A 24,195-nucleotide genomic window follows, 5' to 3' on the forward strand; every position below is an offset into this window, starting at 1 on the left:
CATTATATATATAAAGCTGGAGTATATATATGAACTCCCAACGGATATAGAATTATTTTAATTCATTTATTTATGTTGGGCTTCAGGTTTGAAGACGTTATTATGTCATGTAGAAGAAGAAATTGCACAACATGTTATTTTAACAAGATGTCAGATGCTCATTCCCATGTTTACCAGGTACTATATAATATCAAGCTTCGCTCTCTACTTTGTTTCCCTACTAAATAATAACAAAGAAAAAACATAACTCGATGGTTGTAGACAGCGGTGGTAAACGAGCGGGTCGGATCGAATATGGTCATATCGAAAACGTGTATTGTAAAAACGAATAAAAATATCGGCCCGGACTATATTTAATACGGATAGAAAATGACCAGTTAACCAACGGATAATAGGAATATCCATATTGTCTATGATTTCTTGAATATGATCAGTGATCACATTTGGCAGAATTTCTAGTTTCCCAAACTTGAAGAACACCAAATTTGTGTCTTTGCAAATTTAGAAGTCAAACTCATTGGTTATCCATTTTTAAGTGAATTATAATATGGATCTTATCGATATTTGGCCTATTTCTAAAAAGTTCTTATCGATTCAACGCCGGTATCTAATCTTTTTATTTATGTTCGCGAAAATACACATAACAACTTTTGTCTAGTTAAAGATTGAACATCAATACGAACCAAATAATAAAATTGTACTAAAATTGTTTAATATGAATGAAATTTCTTCGCCCTTAATCTAACTTCTGGATTTGAACCTTGAGAATGAGGAGACTCCAAATAGGAAACACTTCACTTTAATTGGCTATAGATTGCTCGACAACTAATTGGTTTTCGAATAACGAATTTTTTGTTAAAAGAAAGAAGAGAATTGTTGACTTCTATGGATGTTTTATACTGTACTCTATACTTCTTTACTTAGAGATTAATTATGGAGATCTCTATGACTAATTTCTTTTTGTTCAATAAGGTTTTCACTTTTTCTTAAGAAATTCCCAACAGGAGGATTTAATTTTTGCAAATCTCGTGTGTTACTCCAGATGTGCTCCTTACTCCTTAGACTCTCCGCAATTTGATTCTCTAATTTTCTTTATAATGTTTAATCGAACTTTTGACTTGAAATTTAATGTGAATATAAGCATGTCGAAGAAATACTTATTCTTATTATTTTTTGGGTACATTTATTATTTTATTTTGTTGTGAAAACATCGCTATAATCTCTCTGTATTTGTTACACTTTTGTTTTTTTGGTTCCTAAATTGGTGTCTAGTATATGTTTTGAGACTCGACTAATTCGATCGATTTTGTATAAAAACATTCCTAAACCCTATGGGCGAAGCACTTTTTACCAAGAGGACCTTCGTTCTCATAGAGTAAAAACTTACTCGCATCAGATGTTTACACCAAACCAATAAATATATGACACACGTCTTTTTAGGTATTGTTAAATTACTAAACTATAAATATATGACATACGTCTTTCTAGGTATTGTTAAATTACTAAACTATAATTACATAGTAATACATTTTCTCTTCTTAATTTCTGACTTTACCATGATATAAGATCTAATATAAACATTCGGTAAATTTTTACTATTTTCAGCTCGAACGTAAAATCTTTTGTTAGGATAGAAATATTAATTTGCAAGTTCGACTCTGCATAGAGTGTAACTTTAAAGAATATAACATCAATCACTGGAATATATCCGTTTGACCATAAATTTTGGCTCAAATATTTGAAATAATGTTTAAAAATTATTTTAAATAATATCAACTTGGCACATTGTTTCAATTTCAAAATAATGAATTGAAGTTTGAAGCATGAACTTTTGGATTAATTTGATAAACTTTTTGAAATTAAAAAACACTAGATTAATTTCATTCTTTTAAAATTATATTTCCTAAAAAATCAGTAGTAATAAATTGCTTAAAACTTTTCTCATATCAAAGTTTAAGAAATTAAATCTTGAAAAATTAAATCAGAAGTCGTCATTGATAGGAGTACTAATTTTCACAGTTTTACTTTGACTTCATTATTTGACCAAACAGAAAGCAAAACCAAAGAGAAGAAAACAGAGACGCTACGAAGTAGAACCCTTTATTCTTCTGCAAACAAGCTCAGTTCTTCTGTGTATGCTCTCTTTCGTCGTCTTCTTTTTTCTTTCTTTTTTTCCAATTTTCCTTCTTCCAACAACCCTAGAACCGAACCCGACCCGGAGGTTTTTTGAGCTGAGTGTGGGGGTTGCGGGTCGGGGAGTTTCTGTTTGTTATTGCGTGGGTTCCGACTTGGTTTTGAGGTTATAATGTGTTGTTATTGCTTTATACTTGAGTAATGCTATTTTTTTCAGGCTGCAATTGGGACAAATGGGAACGGAAGGTGAACAATTGACGGAGCAGGAAACTGCCATTTATGATCGTCAAATTAGGGTTTGGGGTGTTGATGCCCAGAGAAGGTGAATATTAATATGACGCGTCACGAACAGATAGCTGTTTAACATGTACATCCACTCGCTGAGTAAAAAAGAAAGAAATATACATCGACTTAAACACATAAATTTGTATACCAGTTTTTTATTTGGAAATAAAGAAAATAAGTAGTAGAACATCTCTATTTGGTCAATTTGGATTTCAATCTGTATTATGTGTTGTTTTGCTTCAGGCTCAGCAAATCTCATGTATTTGTCAGTGGACTGAAAGGAACTTGTGTTGAGGTAGCTTTTCTACTTTTGGACTCTTTTTGTTGTTAATATTATTTTTTTACTATGGCAGTGTTTTTCGCTGCAACATTCAACTGAACGTATTAACCACTAATTATAGTTTTGACTCTTTGAATTGGGACTATTACGTGATAATTCACCAAGCTTTATTCATAAATATTACACATCATGATTATTGGCCCCTTGATATGTTCCTATCGAACATCTTGAGTACCAGTTGCTAAAATTAATTTTGAGTAGCTTCTTGTACTTGTTCTATCTTATTTTTTTCTTTATGTTTTGTTTAATTATTTACCTTTTTTCCCAGTTCTGCAAGAATATTGTTTTAGCTGGAGTAGGTAGTTTGACGCTAAATGATGATCGCTTGGTAACAGAAGAGCTATTATTAGCTAATTTCTTAATTCCTCCCGATGAAAATGTATTCCGTGGGAAGTCCATTGCTGAGCTTTGCTGTGATTCATTGAAGGATTTCAACCCTATGGTTTCTGTTTCGGTAGAGAAAGGTTGTTTTTTTCTTCAAATGAACTATTAGTTTGCTTCTTTCCTCTAGCTCATGCAAAATTTTGTATTTCCATTGGTGTTCCTTGATCTGGACATTGCTTCTCAAGTTGAATGCAGGATGAAAGGAACATAGTAAGTTGGTGGGATTAAAACGGAAGCAAGAAATTAGAAATAATTAAGCACAGCATCACAGTTTCACTAGCATCATCTGTCAAAACGAATGCGGAGGACATTTTGACAAGTATACTCAGTTTCAAGGGAAAAACGTCTCACAAAAAAAGAAAAAAGAAGAAAGAATTGGTTTCTTCTTAGCTTTGTTTGACATTTTGCAGAATAAGCATTTGCATTTCTTCATTCGCTATTGTGGTGCATCAGGAAATTTTTTACGGAGTGTTGTAAACTTAGGCTCTAGAATATTTTGACTAACGACTATAGTCACCTGAATCTAGATCAGCTCAATGTCAACCAAAGAAAATTCTCACTATCTCCCAACTTTGCCTCAGCTGTCTGGTTGTTCATCTAATTGCTTACATTATTATAGTGATTTTTCTTTAAGGTGACCACTGAATGAGGCTGTAATGCACACGTGCATTTTAAGCTGTTAGATAACTCACTCAATAATTGCAAATCCTAAAATACAACGAGCTTGTTATTATGTTATCTTTTAGCTTGACTTCCTGATGTACTTGTTTTTGGCATTTCGTTATCTGTTAAGTAACTTTGTCTATTTAATGTCAAATTCAATTTTTCTGTTGTCAAAGCTGTTGGATTTAATTTCTCATGTGACTTTTATGCTATATTTTTCAGGCGCTCTCTCCAATTTTGACGCTGATTTCTTTCAGAAGTTTGATGTTGTTGTTGTTAGCTGTTGCTCCCTTTTGACGAAAGTAAAATTATCCTTCCATTATATGCTGTTTTAACTTCTCTCTAATAAAATTATCAGATTCCTTCCTAACTGGTACCTTTCAGGAAATACTGACAATAGTTGTTTTGATAATGTTTCCTCTTGCAGAAATCAGTAAATGCTAAGTGTCACAAGTCGCCAAAGCGTGTTGCATTTTACAGCGTAGAATGCCGAGACTCCTGTGGTGAGATATTTGTTGACTTGCAGAAGTACAGCTACTGTAAGGTTATAACCAACTCATTTCTTTGTTTATTCCTCTTTATTCTGCTGGATTATATCCTTTTCTCTCTTAAATGTAATCTTTCCTCCCTAAATGATTAAGTAGAGTCACTGATCTTTTTTCCCTTATTGTCCACTTGGTCTGTCTTTTCATATCAAAAGAAATAGGACCATAAGGCCTTCAGTAAATTCTTTCTGTTACTTTTGCAGAAAAAAAATGAAGAGACAATGGAATGCACATTGCAGTATCCAAGTTTTGAGGTATAACTTCATTGAAGCATAAACTAATAACATTTGTTTTATTTAGCCATAATAATATATCGCTAACTTGTTCCACTGTTGAACCTATATATCTTTCTATTTATGATAAATATTTTTAGGTTAAATAAATTTGAAGTCTTTAGTCAGCAAAAGCTTAGTCCAATTGAAAGTTGAAACTGAAATAAATTCTCATTGAGGTCAATCTTAGAAATAATTTCAACTCAAGGTTATAACATCTCTGTGTCTGGTAGAAAGTATATCATGACTATCAAAGATTGGAGACGCTATAGTAGTCCCAACAAACAAATGATATTTTATTTCGTATTACAAGCTTATAGCATGCATGTTTCACCTTCTGAACATAGAGCCTGATGTTTGTGTTTCCATTTCTTAATTCATTTTTTACCTTGTTTTAGTGCATTTAGAAGTACTTGATAGTCAGCTTAACTTTGTATGTGGTATTTGTGTAGCTTGTAAAAGTATATGGCAGCTTTTAATTGTAGACGATTTTTGCGTAAGTGATTGTCCATATTGTGCAAGTCTATGATTCAGACTAACAAGAACAGAAAGCACAGAGATGATCTCCTTACATACCACATCCTTCTGAATGTGTTGTCAATGCCATTGAGGAATCATCAATACTTGCTTCCTGTGGTTTCTTTTGCACCTTGTCTCCCGTCATTGCCTTTTCTATACTACCCATTCCCAACATGGATTACAGCTTTGGCAACTTGTTTATCACCAGTCTCAGCACGGATATAGTTCATATTTCCAGTTCTAGTTTAAATTCAGACACATTTGGTTGCATCTAGATTAGAAATTCTTTTGAGTATTAATCTTCCTAAAAATAAACTAGGACAGAAATGCATAAACTTTTTGAATAAATTAAGATGCAATTCTGAAATCATAATATCGTTACAAGGTACTGACAAATACCTAAATTATCTTACACGATAATATTTTCTACACACTGAAGAATCCTTTTTGAACCCGTTAACAACAAAATGTACACTAAAGAATCCCTTCATACCCCGTTAACAAAAATATCCAAGGAAAAGCTTGACTTCATCATTACTCGTTTTTTAAGTCCATAGGGTTTCCTATGTTGCAGAGTATTACCACAATTGCCCTAAGATTAATATTTACAGGAAGCCATTGCAGTCCCCTGGAGATCACTACCCAAGAGGATGTCAAAGCTATACTTTGCAATGAGAGGTAATTGTATTGCTCAGTTTCTTTTAATTTCTTATGCAGCTATTGTGATGGGTTGTCTATTACAGTGACTTCTTATCTGAGATTTGCTAAATGTGACTTGGTATTCAGCATTCCATAAAGAAGGAGAGTTATCTGAGTCAGAACTATGATGATTTGCTTAATTTCTGAAAACTTTTGCTTGTCCATAGATCAGAAATACATATAGGACCAATCATATACATCTGAGAAGTGCACCTATAGGAAATGTTAATCTCCAGCATGCAGTAATGTTAGCATAATCGTGTCCCCCCTCCCTTATCTCCCGCCTCTGGGAAATACATATGGAAAACGTTTATATCCAGCAGGCAGTATGTTAGCCTGGTCGTGGACAAACACAGCCCCCCGTCCCCCCCCCCCCCAAAAAAAAAAAAAAAAAAAAAAACCCTACAGAGATGCAAAACAAAAATTTTCTCAGAATGTTGTAGGCTAATGTCAGTTTTTGGTCATAATCCAAATTTTGGCAGCCTGAACGTGTAATATATTAATGACGATCTTATTGTTAGTGTTCTGAACAGTAATAATGGTGACAAATTGATAACACGTTCTTCTGATATATAGCTTGAGCAGAAGAATAATTTTTTTAAGTGGCTTGTCACCTGACTCCTTGACCACTAACTCTGTTGCAGTTATAGAAAGGTTTGAAGAGCTTGAGGGCCGGAATCCTGGAGAAACTTCTGCTGATGACCTTCCAAATGTTCAGAAGTTGAGAAAGGAACTCTGTGAGGCACATGTATAACCCCGGAATCTGATATGCTCTTGTATATAAGTTTCATTCCTTTCCTCGAGGTTGTTAACCTATATTGCCACTTGATTACAGTGCTTAAACGAATCTCAGATCCCAGATTCTCTTCTGCAAAGATTGATAGCAAGTAGAAGCGAATTTCCTCCTGTCTGTGCAATCATAGGAGGAATTCTTGGACAGGTAATTATGCCACTGTTGTGTTGAGTGTTGACTAAAACTTTTGGACTTCTTTACTAATGTGTTGTAATTCTCTTTCTTTGCAGGAGGTGATAAAAGCAATATCTGGCAAAGGAGATCCTCTTAAGAACTTTTTCTTCTTTGATGCCATGGATGGTAAAGGGATAATAGAAGATATATCTAATGTCAACAGCTGAGGATGCTCTGACTTAATGATAGAAACCGTCTTTTAAGGAACGCTGACCTTTCTGGAGTGTCTTTTAGGTAAACCATATGACTAATTACAGCTAAACTTGTGGACATTCATTCAACTTAGAGTTCTGATCAGCAAAATTTATGATGTTTTTGATACTTGGGACCATCAGTTGAGGGTTCACGTTGTCTAATATTCTGAAACATGCAGTATTATCTCATTTTCAGTTGTCTCTCTTCTCTCGAGATCTCTAGGCATGATAAGTTTAGAGACGACAATGGGGCGGGTTTGAACCTATGCGGGATGGGCGGGTTTGGGCCTGTGTGGTTGTGGGCGGGTTGACTTTTTAAAAATAAAATATTTGCCCGGGTTCGAAGCGGGACACAATTAAATAGAGATGAATCTATTCTACACAAATTCTATGGTTGTATTGGTGAAAAGGTCTATTGTTGACTATTTTAAAATTCAACCCCTTCCTCTTGAACACACCATATCCCCACCCTCCAGAAGAAACAAAAAGCCAAAGATAAAATGACAAGTATGCTTTTACAATGAAACGAGGAAACGCCAACAATTTTCTCTCTATCTCAAGTGATTGAATTTTGTCTTCACAAAATTCTGTCTACATTAATTATTTTCCCTTTTTTTTTGGATTAAACTCCTAATAGCTCAAAAGCATATTTTTCAACTAGACACAACTGAAGCAACCAAAATGCCTTAATCTTAAATGTAACCCAGATTTGAAATCCCAAAAGAAACGTTCCATTTGAAAAATATCAAAGAAAAAGGAAAATGAATTAGTTTAATGAAAGTAAATATAATTAACTAACTTAAACAGAAGCAGAAAATTCAAAGTTTAAATTAAAAAAAAAATCTTTAGTGGAGTGGGGTGGGGCTGGGTTGAAATTTTGTGGGTTAAAACAGTACCCACCCCTGCCCTGCCCCGTTGCCATCCCTATGAGTAGTAGTAGCCTAAGTTACTCTCCTCATGCTGCCTTCATGGCCTAATAATGAAAAGAACAGGTAAATAACAGATTTGCTGCTTCATGTCCCCATACACGAAGCTATATATTCTGAAGTGCATGTTTTGTAAAACAGTCTTCACTCAAACCCTTCTAATTCTTAGTTGTACATGATCTCTTCTGCCAGTCATTGATTTCAGAATCACCAAAAGGACAATAAAAATAAAATTGGTTCACTCCAATTTCACATAATTTTATGTATATTCTTCTTCATAAATGATTTATTCAGCATGCTCAACTTTCCAGTACCGAGTAAAGTTGTTGACCGTTGCAGATCATGTTGAAGAGTAACTTTTCTGTTGATATTATTTCAAGTTCAAGTTTTAAAATATGCTATTACGAGCTTTGTTATTAGAGTTAAACAAGCGTTGATCAGCTTGCTCAAGTTACGAAATTTAGACGACAGAAAAGACTACAAAAACATGCATGAGAATATTAAAATGTTGAAGGAGAGATTTACGAGCAGAAACAGAAAAATATATAACAGTTTAAAGTAATAATCCAAAAACGAAATTGTTTTCGGATAACTGAAGAGAGATTGATAGGAATTAAATTGGCCCATGAGGGGCTGGTCTTAGCAAAATATCCCCATAATTAGTGCCATTTGAAAAATACCTCCGGACCTGAACACACATTTATTGCTCTTCTGGGATTTTTATACCGGATTGGTAGATCTAGTTTGTGCTATATTTACTCAGTCTATGTTATTAATTATTCACAAACTCTACCCAGATGGCATAATTTTGTGTTTGCTCAATTGTTCACCAAATTCTACCATATTTAGCTAACTTTATGTTATCTGCAATTGAACTACCCAGTTGGATAATTTTATGCTTGGTCAATTGTTCATCAAACTTCACCAAATTAGCATGATTTGTGTTATTTGCAAGCAACCTAGCCTTTAAAGTTTTATTAAAAATTACCTAGTTGACGTACTTTGTCTGTTTGTTCAACAAATTATTTTTCGAAATTGCAATTTGGTACAAAATAGTATGACAAAATGGTAGAATTTTTAGCTATACATGTTATACTATATTGTCAACTTTATCAGAGTAAAGAGAGATTGAAGAGAGGATATGAACAGAGGAAGACTTGGAGAGAAAACTAATTGATTCTCATTTCTTCTGCATTCGTTAGTACTGTACAGAGTGAAGTATATATACAATATTTTTTAACTAACACCTCTAACTAACTTGCTTTACATAAATAGCCATAGCCACTTCATTAAATAACTAGCCAGCTATCACATATACACTTACAACCAGCTTACACTTTCAACACTCCCCCTTAAGCTGATGCTGTGAATATATTCTTGACCCCAAGTTGATTCAACAGAACTTCATGTTGTGCTATTCCAAGGCTTTTAGTCAGTAGGTTTGCCAGTTGATCCTTTGTTGAGAGATGATGAGTTTTAATTGCTCCTTGACTTAGCTTTTCCCTTACGAAATGACAGTCAATGTCTATATGTTTGGTCTTTTCATGAAATATTGGATAACAGATCAACAGGTTGTTGCACTTCAACTTCAAGTTCCTTGAACGACCTTATTAACCAAGTAACTTCAGCTACATATGGTGTCATGCTTCTAAATTCAGCTTTAGCTGAACTCCTAGCTACAATTTCCCGCTTCTTGGATTTCCATGACACCAAAGCCTCTCCAAATTTCACTAGGTAGCCTGTAACCGATCTTCTGGTCTGTAGACATGAACCCCAATCAGAATCGCAGAAGGCTTGTAGCTGTCTAGTTTCAGTTGATGGATTAAAAGTCCCAGACCTGGTGATGATTTCAAATATCTAACAATCCTTAGGGCAGCCTCCATGTGGGATTGTTTTGGAGCATGCATATACTGACTTAGCACCTGTACTCCAAATGAGATATCTGGCCTAGTCATGGTCAGATATAGAAGTCTCCCTACCAGTCTTTGATACTCTCCAGCATCTTCTAGTATTGGATCTTCATAAGCTGCATCTTTGTTGAATGCTCTATCAAACTCTATTGAATTAAGTTTCTGATTACATTCTAGTGGAGTTCCAGCTGTTTTAGATCCTCCTAAGCCACGCTCAGAAATCAGCTCCAAGGAATACTTTCTTTGACACATATGTATACCCTTGCTTGATTTGGAAAATTCAATGCCTAAGAAGAACTTCAATTCACCTAGGTCTTTCATTTTGAACTTTTTCTGAAGATCTCCCCTGGTTTTTACCAATAGATCAAAGTTATTTCCTGTGATGATCAAATCATCTACATATATAAGAATCACAACTATGTCACTTCCTAGATGCTGTATGAAGAGTGAGTAGTTAAAGTGACTAAGGGCCAGCCTCAGTATGCCAGAGTTTAGGGGGTTCTCAAAAGGATCCCAATGTAGTACACGTACTGGAGGGGGCAGAACTTATTGACTAAGATGTTACAACCCATATCCACATGTGTTAGTTCATGCCATATATTAGTTAACATAAATCCAAGAAGGAATTATCTTTGAGATGATAAGAAGTCAATCCTATTGGTCTTAAGTGATACAAGAGTGTATAAGCGTGATTAGCAAGTATTAGAAGTTAAATGAATCAAAGATGTTGTAACTCATATTTTCAGGTAAATCTAGCGGTGCTTAATACACTCAAGAGTCATGTATTAAGGTATTTTAATCATATAATATCCGTATCATAAGTCTTGAAGTCAAACGAGTTATGAAACAAAAGTCGACAAAAGTTGTCGCAACTTAGGTTCATAATTTTACTTAAACATTAGGTCAAATGTTTCTAATCTTTTCTCCTAATTTACAAGGAATTACGGGGTGATTTACCAACCAAATTAAATATCTATGAGTCTAGTTTCCAACGCATTAAACCGTTCATTGATATGAACTCGGAGTAGAGAGATATTTGCATTTTCCCGAGACCGCGTCAAGCACCTCTCTATGGGGCCCACTAAGGCGGTTTAAGATATTTGGACCTATATAGGATGTCTCCAACCCGTTTTAAGTCATTTCTTCTCACTATTTTCAGACCTTATAACCCTAGGAACATTCTCTCAAGGTTCTCTCAAGATTCAAGACCCAAAAAAGGGCAAACAACACAAATCAAGTGTCGAGAATTCCGTGGCGCTAGTAAGTCTCTTGTTCTTCTTGTTGTTGATCATTTTTGTGTAATTCCAGCTCGTGTGGGAGGTTGTTTTAAAGGGTTTATGTTCTGTAAATACTCCCTCATGTTCTTAATCAATCCTAGGTGGTTTCAAGCCTTCTAAAGTGATTTTAGTGCCGAAAAACACTAATTGATCGCTAGTTTCGCTTTTTTGTTGTTGTGGCAGCATTGGAGGGATATTTCATGGAAATTTAAGGTCAAATTGGAGTTGTTCTTTCTGTATAAAGGTAAGGAACCTCTTACTCTATATGTATTTAAGATTATCCAAGTTGCGGCTAAGCCATTGAAGCTAGAACTTGTGAAATATATATCGAAAGGCTTGGTAGTAATGTTATTGTTTTGTGGACTTTTTTTCGTTGCTGTTGGGCTGCGTATTTTACTAGTGTTTTGTGGAATTTTGGAGGAGGAAGGGTGTGGAGAAACACCATATATATGTAGGGTTGTGGGATGATAGTTATTCGTAACATTTCCGGGTCGTTTGACACGACTACGGTGATCGTCGTATGTATGGAGTGATTAGGTTGTGCGTGGACTATTTTGGGAGGCTCAATATGTTTATTATTGATGTTGTTTGGGCTGTTTGGTGATTGTTTTGAATGGTGTGAAGTCATATATATAGGGGAGGTGCTGTCCGTTTCATCGTAAAATAGGTTGTGGTCGATACATAATAGTTATGACGCTTAAATGATAACGATAGTATCGTTTCTCTTATTGTAGACTAAGGAGTTTTGACAATTGCATAGTTTGAGATTGGGGCAGTATATACAAGGCATGTGAGGCTATCCCTTTCCTTCTTTTGCATGACTCCGATTGTACATAATGTAATGAACGAGCTTCCAAGATACTCTACTCTTAGAAGCTAGCAGTACTTACATTGTTTTCCCTCTTATGGAACGATTGATGTTAATGTTGCTTCTCTTATTCTTATGTTATCAATGTTGTTGGTAATTCCTGATTCTTATAAGGTTCATAGTGAAGAGTTAGTCCTAATAACGTGTACAGAGGATACCGACCTTAAGTCACTCCGAAAGGTTTAGAATGTGATTCCATGAGTCGAGATGCATTATATATATGTATCTATTTTACTCTACCGAGCCATGCTATAGTTGGTCGGGTACGACACCTATTGTGCAACCACTGATCAGTTGGGTTTTACCGAGCTCCACGTGGCCGGGTACGATTCTAACGAGCCTTATGATGGCCGGGTAGGTTTTTTACCGAGCCTATTATGGCCCGGTACGATATGATGATGATGATGCCCACAAAGGCGAATGTTTTAAAGGTTTATGTATTTATACATATGTATCATGCATTTCATGTCAGTAGCCCTCAGAGGTACTAAGATGTTACAGGTTGTATATTCTCTATCCTTGCTTACATTACTGATTGTATTTATGGTTCCCTGCCTTACATACTCAGTACTTTATTCGTACTGACGTCCTTTTATTTGTGGACGCTGCATGTCGTGCTGCAGGTCCTGATAGACAGGCAGGTGCAGCTCCCCCACCACAGTAGGCTGTCCAGTTCAACGGTGATTGGCGAGATCCCTTCTCCGGACTTGCCTTGGTCTTGGTATGCATTTTTGTTATAGACATTATGGGTATGTCGGGGCCCTGTTCCGGCTATGTTGCAGCACTTATGTTCCTTTAGAGGCTCATAGACAGGTGTCGACTCATGTATAGTTTGGTATGCCTTGTCGGCTAGTTTTTGTTGTATAGTCTTTCATGGTAGCGTGGTAGCTCATACCTTATATATAGTTTCTTGATTGTCTGGTCATCCCATATTATATATGTTCATGCCATCAGTTTTTATTGTTGGTTGTCCATGATCCATGTCTACTATTTATATTGATCTCGTCAGTCGTAAAAGATAATAAAGAAGGTTAGATAAAATGTACGTTGGTACTCGGCAAGTATGGTCGGGTGCTAGTTATGGCCTTCCAGTTTGGGTCGTGACAAACTTGGTAACAGAGCCAGGTTGTCCTAGGGGTTGTCTATGAGCCGTGTCTAGTAGAGTCTTGATTATGGATGTGTAGCGCGCCACATTTATAATCAGGAGGCTACATGACATCTAGGGTTGTTACCTTCTTCCTGAATCTAGATCGTGCGTAGAGTTGAGTCGTAAGTGTTCGTCTCTAATATTCACCTTGTTTTTTTTAGTGATGCCTTCGACTAGGAAGCAAACGATTAGTAGACGGCTTGATACAGCAGCGGGAGAGGGTACCAGTCAGGTGCCCCAAGCCAGAGCAGGACAAAGTGAGGCTCAGAGTGAGATGCCCTCTTATACCTCATCTACTCCATCTCCTCCAGAGGATATTAGAAGGCACCCAGCGCCTCCAGTTCCTCCGTCTGGCACTACAGACCAGGATATGCGGAGTGCTTTGTAGTTGTTGACTAGCTTGGTAGCTGCTCAGGCTCAGAGGCAGAATACAGGTGCTGTTGATAAACCAGTTAGTACAAGAGTTCGTGATTTTATTAATTTAGACCCTCCAGTGTTTACCGGATCAGACCCCAAGGAAGACCCACAGACTTTTATTGACCAGGTTCATCGTACACTGCGGGTTATGCATGTTAGTGATATAGAGGCAGTAGAGTTGGCTTCTTATCGGCTACGGGATTTAGCGATTCTCTGGTATGATAGTTGGGAGAGATCCAGGGGTCCGAACGCTCCTCCAGCTGTGTGGAAGGAATTTTCTGAGGCCTTTCTTCGTCACTACTTGCCAGTTGAGATACGACGAGCTAGAGCTGATAAGTTCTTGAACCTTAGACAAGGTAATATGAGTGTGCGAGAGTACAGTATGCAGTTTGATTCTTTGGCAAGGTATGCTCCCCATATGGTGGCCGAGATGAGTGATAGGGTGCATATGTTCGTGAATGGGTTGGGACCACATCTGATAAATGAGTGTACGACAGCCTCCTTGGTGGAGGGCATGGATATTTCCCGTATTCAAGCTTATGCCCAGACCCTAGAGGATCGTAAGCGCCAGCAAAGGGCAGTTAGGGAGCAGGATAGGGGCCAGCATAAGAGGGCGAGATTTGCAGGGTATTCTGATGACTCAGAGGCAGCGTCAGGCCACAGTTTTCGAGGAGTTCAGCGCCACCTGTAGCTAGTGCTCCTCCACAGTTTCAGAGGCCTCGATATGATCGATCCTATTCTGGTCCAGGTCAGAGTTCGCGGGCATCTAGCTCGCAACATCACAGGGATACTAGTCAGATGATACCCCCAACACCACATTGTGATCAGTGCGGCAAGGCCCACTTTGGACTGTGCCGTCAAGGTTCTGATGCGTGCTATTCATGCGGACAACCTGGCCATATGATGCGGGATTGTCCTAACAGAGGAGGTGATGGTATGGCTCAGCCGACTGGATCTGTGTCTGGTTCTTCCTCATCAGTTCGACCTCCAGCACAGGGTTTTCAGCAGTCGACAGGTCGTGGTAGGGGTAGAGGTGCAGTGCCGAGTTCGAGTGGTGCTCAAAATCGAACCTATGCTCTAATAGGTCGACAAGATCTCGAGTCGTCTCCAGATGTTGTTACAGGTATATTGTCTGTGTTTTCTTATGATGTATATACGCTAATTGATCCGGGATCTACATTATCATATGTTACACCCTTTGTGGCTAATAAGTTTGGCATTGAACCTGAATTGATAAGTAAACCCCTTGCGGTATCTAATCTGATAGGAGATTCTGTGATTGCTAGAAGGGTATATAGAGGTTGCACTGTGATGATTTATAGTCGTCAAACCTCGGCAAATTTATTTGAGTTAGAAATGGTTGATTTTGATGTGATAATTGGAATGGACTGGTTGGCCTCATGCTATGCAAATGTTGATTGTCGTACGAAGATGGTTAGGTTCCAATTTCCGGGTGAACCCGTCATTGAATGGAAAGGGAACATTACTACACCGAAAGATAGGTTTATTTCCTATCTTAAGGCAAGGAAAATGATCTCAAAAGGTTACATTTATCATCTCGTTCACGTTAGGGATGCGGAGGCGAAGCCGCCTACTCTACAATCAATCCCCGTGGTCAACAAATTTCCAGATGTTTTCCCAGTTGAACTCCCAGGCCTTCCTCCTGAAAGGGAGATTGAGTTTAGCATTGATGTGTTGCCTGACACTCAACCGATCTCTATCCCTCCATACATAATGGCCCCGGCAAACTTGCGAGAGTTGAAGGTGCAGTTGAAGGACTTGCTGGATAAGGGCTTCATTAGGCCTATCACTTCACCTTGGGGTGCGCCAGTCCTATTCGTGCGGAAGAAAGACGAGTCGTTACGGATGTGTATCGACTATCGACAGTTGAATAAGTTTAATATAAAGAACAAGTATCCACTTTCAAGAATTGATGACCTGTTTGACCAACTCCAGGGTGCCAAGTATTTCTCCAAGATTGATTTACATTCAGGGTATCATCAGGTGAGGGTTAAGGAGAAAGATATTCCAAAGATGGTCTTCCGGACAAGATATGGGCACTTTGAGTTCTTGGTGATGTCGTTCGGGCTAACAAATGCCCCAGCAACTTTTATGGATCTCATGAATACTATATTTAGGCCCTATCTTGATGTGTTCGTGATTGTATTCATTGATGACATTCTAGTGTATTCTCGTTCGGAGGCAGACATGCGGGCCACTTTCGGATAGTATTACAGACGCTTCAAGATCGTAAGTTATATGCTAAGCTCTCCAAATGTGAATTCTGGCTGAACTCAGTAGCATTCCTTGGCCATATGATATCTGATGAGGGTATTAGTGTCGACACTCAGAAGATCGATGCAGTAAAGAATTGGCCGAGACCTACAACACCATCAGAAGTCCGCAGCTTCCTAGGGCTAGCAGGATATTATAGGCAGTTTGTAGAAGGGTTTTCCTCTATATCATCACCATTGACTAAGTTAACACAGAAAGCTACCAAATTCTAGTGGTCTGACACTTGTGAACGTAGTTTTCAGGAGCTGAAAAATCGATTGACATCCGCACCAGTGCTCACTCTCCCCGAAGGAATAGAAGGTTATGTGGTATATTGTGATGCCTCAAGTATGGGTTTGGGGTGCGTATTGATGCAGCGTGGGAAGGTGATTGCTTATGCATCAAGACAATTGAAGAAGCATGAAAACAATTATCCAACCCATGATTTGGAATTGGCTGCAGTAATATATGCTTTGAAGATATGGCGGCACTACTTATACGGCGTCCATGCTGACATCTACACAGATCACAAGAGTTTACAATACATCTTCAAGCAGAAAGAGTTGAATTTGAGGCAGCATAGGTGGCTTGAATTACTGAAAGACTACGACGTCGAGATATTGTATCATCCCGGTAAAGCCAATATTGTGGCAGATGCTCTCAGCCGTAAATCAATGGGAAGCTTAGTACATATTGAAGCAGGTAGATGGGGGTTGACAAAAGAGCTTCATCAGCTAGCCAATATGAGAATCAGATTATTAGACTCTGATGACGGAGGTGTTACTGTACAGAATACATCAAAATCATCTTTGGTAGCCGAGGTAAAAGCAAGGCAATATGGAGATCTTATCTTAGTACGATTAAGAGAAAGCATTCAACAGTGTAAAAGTACGACTTTTGAGATCGGAAAAGATGGGGCACTAAGATACCAGAGCCGATTGTGTGTGCCTAATGTGGCAGGGTTGCGAGAGAAGATTATGAATGAGATTCATTAATCCCGATATTCCATCCATCCCGGCTCGACAAAGATGTATCATGATGTCAAGGAGCAGTATTGGTGGGATAATATGAAGAAGTCTATTGCAGAATTTGTAGCCCAGTGTCCCAATTGTCAACAAGTAAAGATAGAACATCAGAAACCGGGTGGATTGCTTCAGAATATAGAGATTCTGACCTGGAAGTGGGAGGTGATTAATATGGACTTCATTATTGGATTACCTCGCTCTTATCATAAGTTTGACTCCATCTGGGTGATAATTGATCGACTTACAAAATGTGCCCATTTTCTACCAGTGAAGACAACTTACACGGCTGAAGATTATACGAAGTTGTATATAAAGGAGATTGTTAGGCTTCATTGTGTTCCCGTATCTATTATATTAGATCGAGGAGCTCAATTTACGGCTAACTTTTGGAGGTCTTTCCAGAAGGGTTTAGGCACACAAGTAAATCTCAGCACTGCATTTCATCCGCAGACTGACGGACAGGCTGAACGTACTATTCAGACACTGGAAGATATGCTACGAGCATGTGTTCTAGATTTTAAGGGGAATTGGGATGATCATCTTCCACTCATAGAATTCGCCTATAACAATAGCTACCATTCTAGTATTAAAATGGCCCCATACGAGGCACTATACGGGAGGAGATGTAGATCACCAGTTGGATGGTTCGAAGTCGGTGAAACAGAATTATATGGGCCAGATTTGATTCACCAAGCTATTGAGAAGGTGAAAGTGATACTGGAGCGATTAAGGACGACACAAAGCATGCAAAAATCTTATTCTGATGTCCGACGTCGTGATCTATAGTTTGAGGTTGGTGATTGGGTTTTCCTGAGGATCTCACCAATGAAGGGTATTATGCATTTTGGGAAGAAAGGTAAGCTGAGTCCAAGGTATATCGGGCCGTATAAAATTCTTCGACGAATTGGACATATTGCTTATGAGTTAGAATTGCCATCCGAATTGGAATTTGTCCACCCGGTATTCCATGTATCTATGTTGAGGAAATGTATTGGAGACCCTTCTCGAGTCATCCCTATCAAAGATGTACAAGTTACAGAGGACCTATCATATGAAGAAGTTCCAGTGGCGATATTAGATCGACAAGTCCGCAAGCTGAGAACAAAAGATGTAGCTTCCGTCAAAGTATTGTGGAGGAACAAAAATATGGAAGAAATGACATGGGAAGCAGAAGAGGAGATGAAGTCTAAATGTCCTTACCTATTCCAGAATGAAGATAACAAGGATGTTGGTGGAAGACAGGATACATTGGAAGGTAAAACGGCTCTATGACGTAAGCAATAATTTGAGAATACTCCTCCTTAATGCAAAATGGTGATATGTAGATAATGTAAATATGCATAATGCTTTGTGTAGCCTTGTGAAGCCATATGTTGGGCTTAATTGCTTGCAAGTTTTTCTAGTGACCATTTTATAGGGGAAAATTGATCGGAAATTTCCATTGGAATCCACGATGATTTAAACTCCCCATGAACCCTTACATTCGAGGACGAATGTTCCTAAGGGGGGGAGGGTGTTACAACCCATATCCACATGTGTTAGTTCATGTCATATATTAGTTAACATAAATCCAAGAAGGAATTATCTTTGAGATGATAAGAAGTCAATCCTATTGGTCTTAAGTGATACAAGAGTGTATAAGGGTGATTAACAAGTATTAGAAGTTAAATGAATCAAAGATGTTGTAACTCGTATTTTCAGGTAAATCTAGTGGTGCTTAATACACTCAAGAGGTCATGTATTAAGGTATTTTAATCATATAATATCCGTATCATAAGTCTTGAAGTCAAACGAGTTATGAAACAAAAGTCGACAAAAGTTGTCGTAACTTAGGTTCATAATTTTACTTAAACACTAGGTCAAATGTTTCTAATCTTTTCTCCTAATTTACAAGGAATTACGGGGTTATCTACCAACCAAATTAAATATCTATGAGTCTAGTTTCCAACTCATTAAACCATTCATTGATACGATCTCGGACTAGAGAGATATTTGCATTTTCGCGAGACTGCGTCAAGCACCTCTCTATGGGGCCCACTAAGGCGGTTTAAGATATTTGGACCTATATAGGATGCCTCCAACCCGTTTTAAGACATTTCTTCTCACTATTTTCAGACCTTAGAACCCTAGGAACATCCTCTCAAGGTTCTCTCAAGATTCAAGACCCAAAAAAAGGGCAAACAACACAAATCAAGTGTCGGGAATTCCGTGGCGCTAGTAAGTCTCTTGTTCTTCTTGTTGTTGCTCATTTTTGTGTCGTTCCAGCTCGTGTGGGAGGTTGTTTTAAAGGGTTTATGTTCTGTAAATACTCCCTCATGTTCTTAATATCAATCCTAGGTGATTTCAAGCCTTCTAAAGTGATTTTAGTGCCGAAAAACACTAATTGATCGCTAGTTTCGCTTTTTTATTGTTGTGGCAGCATTGGAGGGATATTTCATGGAAATTTAAGGTCAAATTGGAGTTTTTCTTTCTGTATAAAGGTAAGGAACCTCTTACTCTATATGTATTTAAGATTATCCAAGTTGCGGCTATGCCATTGAAGCTAGAACTTGTGAAATATATATCGAAAGGCTTGGTAGTAATGTTATTGTTTTGTGGACTTTTTTGCGTTGCTGTTGGGCTGCGTATTTTACTACTGTTTTGTGGAGATTTGGAGGAGGAAGGGTGTGGAGAAACACCATATATATGTAGGGTTGTGGGATGATAGTTATTCGTAACATTTCCGGGTCGTTTGACACGACTACGGTGGTCGTCGTATGTATGGAGTGATTAGGTTGTGCGTGGACTATTTTGGGAGGCTCAATATGTTTATTATTGATGTTGTTTGGGCTGTTTGGTGATTGTTTTGAATGGTGTGAAGTCATATATATAGGGTAGGTTCTGTCCGTTTCATCGTAAAATAGGTTGTGGTCGATACATAATAGTTATGACGCTTAAATGATAACGATAGTATCGTTTCTCTTATTGTAGACTAAGGAGTTTTGACAATTGCATAGCTTGAGATTGGGGCAGTATATACAAGGTATGTGAGGCTATCCCTTTCCTTCTTTTGCACGACTCCCGATTGTACATAATGTAATGAACGAGCTTCCAAGATACTCTACTCTTACAAGCTAGCAGTACTTACATTGTTTTCCCTCTTATGGAACGATTGATGTTAATGTTGCTTCTCTTATTCTTATGTTATCAATGTTGTTGGTACTTCCTGATTCTTATAAGGTTCATAGTGAAGAGTTAGTCCTAATAACGTGTACAGAGGATACCGACCTTACGTCACTCCGAAAGGTTTAGAATGTGATTCCATGAGTCGAGCATGCATTATATATATGTATCTATTTTACTCTACCGAGCCATGCTATAGTTGGCCGGGTACGACACCTATTGTGCAACCACTGATCAGTTGGGTTTTACCGAGCTCCACGTGACCGGGTACAATTCTAACAAGCCTTATGATGGCCGGGTAGGTTTTTTACCGAGCCTATTATGGCCGGGTACGATATGATGATGATGATGCCCACAGAGGCAAATGTTTTAAAGGTTTATGTATTTATACATATGTATCATGCATTTCATGTCAGTAGCCCTCAGAGGTACTAAGATGTTACAGGTTGTATATTCTCTATCCTTGCTTACATTACTGATCGTATTTATGGTTCCCTGCCTTACACACTCAGTACTTTATTCGTACTGACGTCCTTTTATTTGTGGACGCTGCATGTCGTGCTGCAGGTCCTGATAGACAGGTAGGTGCAGCTCCCCCACCACAGTAGGCTGTCCAGTTCAGCGGTGATTGGCGAGATCCCTTCTCCGGACTTGCCTTGGTCTTGGTATGCATTTTTGTTATAGATATTATGGGTATGTCGGGGCCCTGTTCCGGCTATGTTGCAACACTTATGTTCCTTTAGAGGCTCATAGACAGGTGTCGACTCATGTATAGTTTGGTATGCCTTGTCGGCTAGTTTTTGTTGTATAGTCTTTCATGGTAGCGTGGTAGCTCATACCTTATATATAGTTTCTTGATTGTTTGGTCATCCCATATTATATATGTTCATGCCATCAGTTTTTATTGTTGGTTGTCCATGATCCATGTCTACCATTTATATTGATCTCGTCAGCCGTAAAAGATAATAAAGAAGGTTAGATAAAATGTACATTGGTGCTCGGCAAGTATGATCGGGTACTAGTCATGGCCCTCCAGTTTGGGTCGTGACAACAGACTTGATTAGTTTCCCCTTGTCTAGCAAATCCTTCTGGAATAGTCATATAAACCTCCTCCAAATATCTCTTTGCAAGAAGGCATTGTGAACATCCATTTGATAGATGAACCAATGTCTTGAGGCTGCCACAGCTATTACTGATCTAACATTAACCATTTCGGGAACTGGTGAAAATTTTTCTTTGTAGTCCAAACCAGCTTGTTGACCGTAACCCTTGGCTACTAGTCGTGCCTTGTACCTTTCCACTTCTCCTGATGACTTATACTTGACTTTGAACACCCATTTGCACCCAATAGCTACTTTACCTTTAGGAAGATCAACAATTTTACCGGTGTTGTTGTCTTCTAGTGCTGCAATCTCTAGTTTTATGGCTTCAATCCACTTTGGATTTGTGGCTGCCTCCCTATAACTAGTAGGCTCTACAATGGATGAGTAGGAATTTAAGGAAGTCTTATATGGTGAGGCTAGATGATCATAGAAGATGTAAGAAGAGAGAGGATAGGCACAGTTGGATTTTTTTGTGGTGATAAAGTCTTGCATCCATAGAGGTTGCTTGATAGTTCTAGTGGACTTTCTGAGTGGTTCAGGTTGAGAAGAAGGTTCAGTGGAAGGAGGTAATCTGATGGTAAGTTCTTCTAGGATGGTGTTGCTAGGTGAAGGGTTTATACTGATAGAAGGTGGTGAAGTCAAGTGATTTTCTGTGAATCAATTTTTGTTGTATGGTTTGGGAGGTTGTCATGCTATTGAGAGAGGTATTGTGACTATTCCTTGAAGTGTCAGGTATAGGCTCTAGCATTAGAAATAAGGGTAGAGTAGAATGAGTAAAGTGTTTAAAAGGAAACGAATCTTCTCAGAACACCTCATTTCTACTTACAAAGAATGATTTACCATGTAGATCATAAAGTTTGTATCCTTTTTGAATAGAGGAATATCCCATTAAGGCAGCAAGAATGGCTCTAGGTGACATCTTATTAGTGATATTGGGGTTTGATGCATAGGCAAGACAACCAAAGATTTTTAAATGATCAAGATTAGGGGGGTGTGAGTGCACCATTTGAAAAGAGGATTTATAATGTTGGGTAGCAGAAGTTAACCTGTTAAGAAGATAAACAGCAGTATCAACAAACTCTCCCCAAAACTTCAGAGGCACAACTCCTTGAAACGTTAAGGATCTGGCTACATTTAGAATAGATCTGTGCTTCCTCTCTACTACACCATTTTGCTGAGGTGTATAAACACAAGAGCTTTGGTGTACAATACCATTTTCTTTAATCAACTCATCAAACTGAGAATTAAAAAACTCACAGCAATTGTTTGTTCTTAATGTTTGAACATTAGAGTTGAACATATTCTTCACTAAAGCTAAAAACTGCTTCACAATGACAAATGTTTCAACTTTATTATTTAACAGAAATATCCAAGTATACCTAGAAAAATCATCCACCAATGTTAGAAAATACCTCTTCCTATCATGTGTAGGTACTCTATAAGGACCCCATACATCCCCTTGCACAAGCTAGAAAGGCTTATTTGAACTAGTAGTGCTGATAGGAAATGAAAGTCTTAGACTGTTTCCCTAGTGGACATACAGGGCATTGATGATTTTTGTCTAATTTGCAACGTTTCAAAAACTCTATTTTTCTGAGCATATTTAAAGGAGCATGGTCTAGTCTATTATGCCATACAAATAGTGGCACATTAGTAGACACAGAGTAGTACTTTGTTTTACTGTCAAACTCTTGTAAATGTGGTTGAGTAAGTGGTGTTGTATGAGTTGGAGATGACTTCAGATAGTATAGTCCACAATCTTCTCTACCAATCCCCCTCACCTATAGAATAGGCAAAAATCAGGAAAGAATACCACACAACACTTCAGTTCCTTTGTCAACTTTGACACAGACAAAAGGTTAAACTTGAAGTCAGGAATGTGCAACACATTTTGTATATCCTGATTTCTAAGTATACTAGATGATCATGTATTTGATATTGACACCACATTGCCATTTGGAAGATGCACATTTCCACCTTTTAAACTAGACTCCTTGTCTAATTTAGTCAACAACTTAGAATTTCCTATCATATGGTTAGTAGCTCCAGTATCAATTATCCACCTATCATTGACTATACTGGATAGGAAAGCAAATATACATGCTGCTGTTGGTTGAGCAGAGCTTGTTGCTTCTTCATTTACCTTACCAAGCATATGTAGGATTTGTTGATACTATTCTGGAGTAAAATATGGTGCGGAGGGAAGTGATGTTGCTGGATGAGGTTGAGGTTGACTCCTCTCCTAATGGTTTCCTCCACTGTTTTTACCTGCAAAATTAGGTGCTGAAAATACATCATGACTTCTGTAAGCACGTGATTTTTGACCCTCCCCGGGAATTTTCACGTTCTTAAGCTTAAATATCTAATTTAGGACTAGTATAGCTATTTTAACTATTTTACTTTATTTCGTTGCAAAAAGAAAAATTTCAAAAAATATATATATAAATTTTAGTTTATGTATCTCTCATAAATTTGAAAAATACAAAAATTGTACTTTACTTTTATACCTTATATAATTTCGAAAAAATACAAAAATAATAATTCTATTAAAGTTTTATAGGCATTTTAACTTTGAAAAAATACAAAAATATTACCTCATATTTTATCTTAATATTTAAAAACGGAAATTACAAAAAATAGTTTTATTAATATTTTGTAGCTATTTTAAACCTTGAAAAATATTTAAAAAAGATATAGTTTTGTTTAAATACTAGCCTTATTTTTGGTAGTTATTTTGCTTACATAGGACTAGTTAAGCAACGTGTTTCTATTTCTCGGGTCCGAGCAAAAGAATAATATTCGGGTTCAAACTACCCGGTTTTAGGCCAAATTTTCGGACCTAGCCCATAATAAACCGTGTCCAGGACACGTGGGGAACCCCACCACGCGTGGGGGACATATGCCTCGAACCCCACCACGCGTGGGGCTCATTTTCATGGGCATTGAAACACGGACGAAATTTAAAAAAGAGGGGGGACCAACGAAAGGACTTGGAATTTGAAAAAGAGGGGACTTTGGAAATCTTAAACAAAGAAAAGAACGGGCAGGAGGACTTTTGGACTTTTGAAATTTTTGAAAGGGGGGA

At 37.7% G+C, this 24,195-nt stretch overlaps 1 protein-coding gene across 2 annotated transcripts; it reads left to right on the plus strand.

Moving 5' to 3' along the window:
• The first annotated feature begins 1,989 nt into the window (after positions 1-1,989).
• On the plus strand, positions 1,990-7,190 carry LOC107776804 (SUMO-activating enzyme subunit 1B-1). Of its 2 annotated transcripts, none has more exons than XM_075255781.1 (11): positions 1,990-2,133; positions 2,351-2,455; positions 2,662-2,713; positions 3,027-3,222; positions 4,028-4,107; positions 4,233-4,349; positions 4,554-4,604; positions 5,753-5,819; positions 6,485-6,588; positions 6,676-6,780; positions 6,864-7,190. In XM_075255781.1, the coding sequence occupies exons 2-11, from the start codon at positions 2,367-2,369 to the stop codon at positions 6,972-6,974; spliced, it is 972 nt and encodes a 323-aa protein (XP_075111882.1). In that variant the 5' UTR covers positions 1,990-2,133; positions 2,351-2,366; the 3' UTR covers positions 6,975-7,190. The 2 variants fall into 2 exon arrangements, with proteins under 2 accessions (XP_075111882.1, XP_075111881.1); XM_075255780.1 differs by lacking the exon at positions 1,990-2,133 and adding an exon at positions 2,138-2,276.
• The last annotated feature ends 17,005 nt before the right edge of the window (positions 7,191-24,195 follow it).

Source organism: Nicotiana tabacum, chromosome 6 (genome assembly GCF_000715075.1).
Source record: "Nicotiana tabacum cultivar K326 chromosome 6, ASM71507v2, whole genome shotgun sequence".
In the NCBI taxonomy this organism is placed as follows: Eukaryota; Viridiplantae; Streptophyta; class Magnoliopsida; order Solanales; family Solanaceae; genus Nicotiana; species Nicotiana tabacum.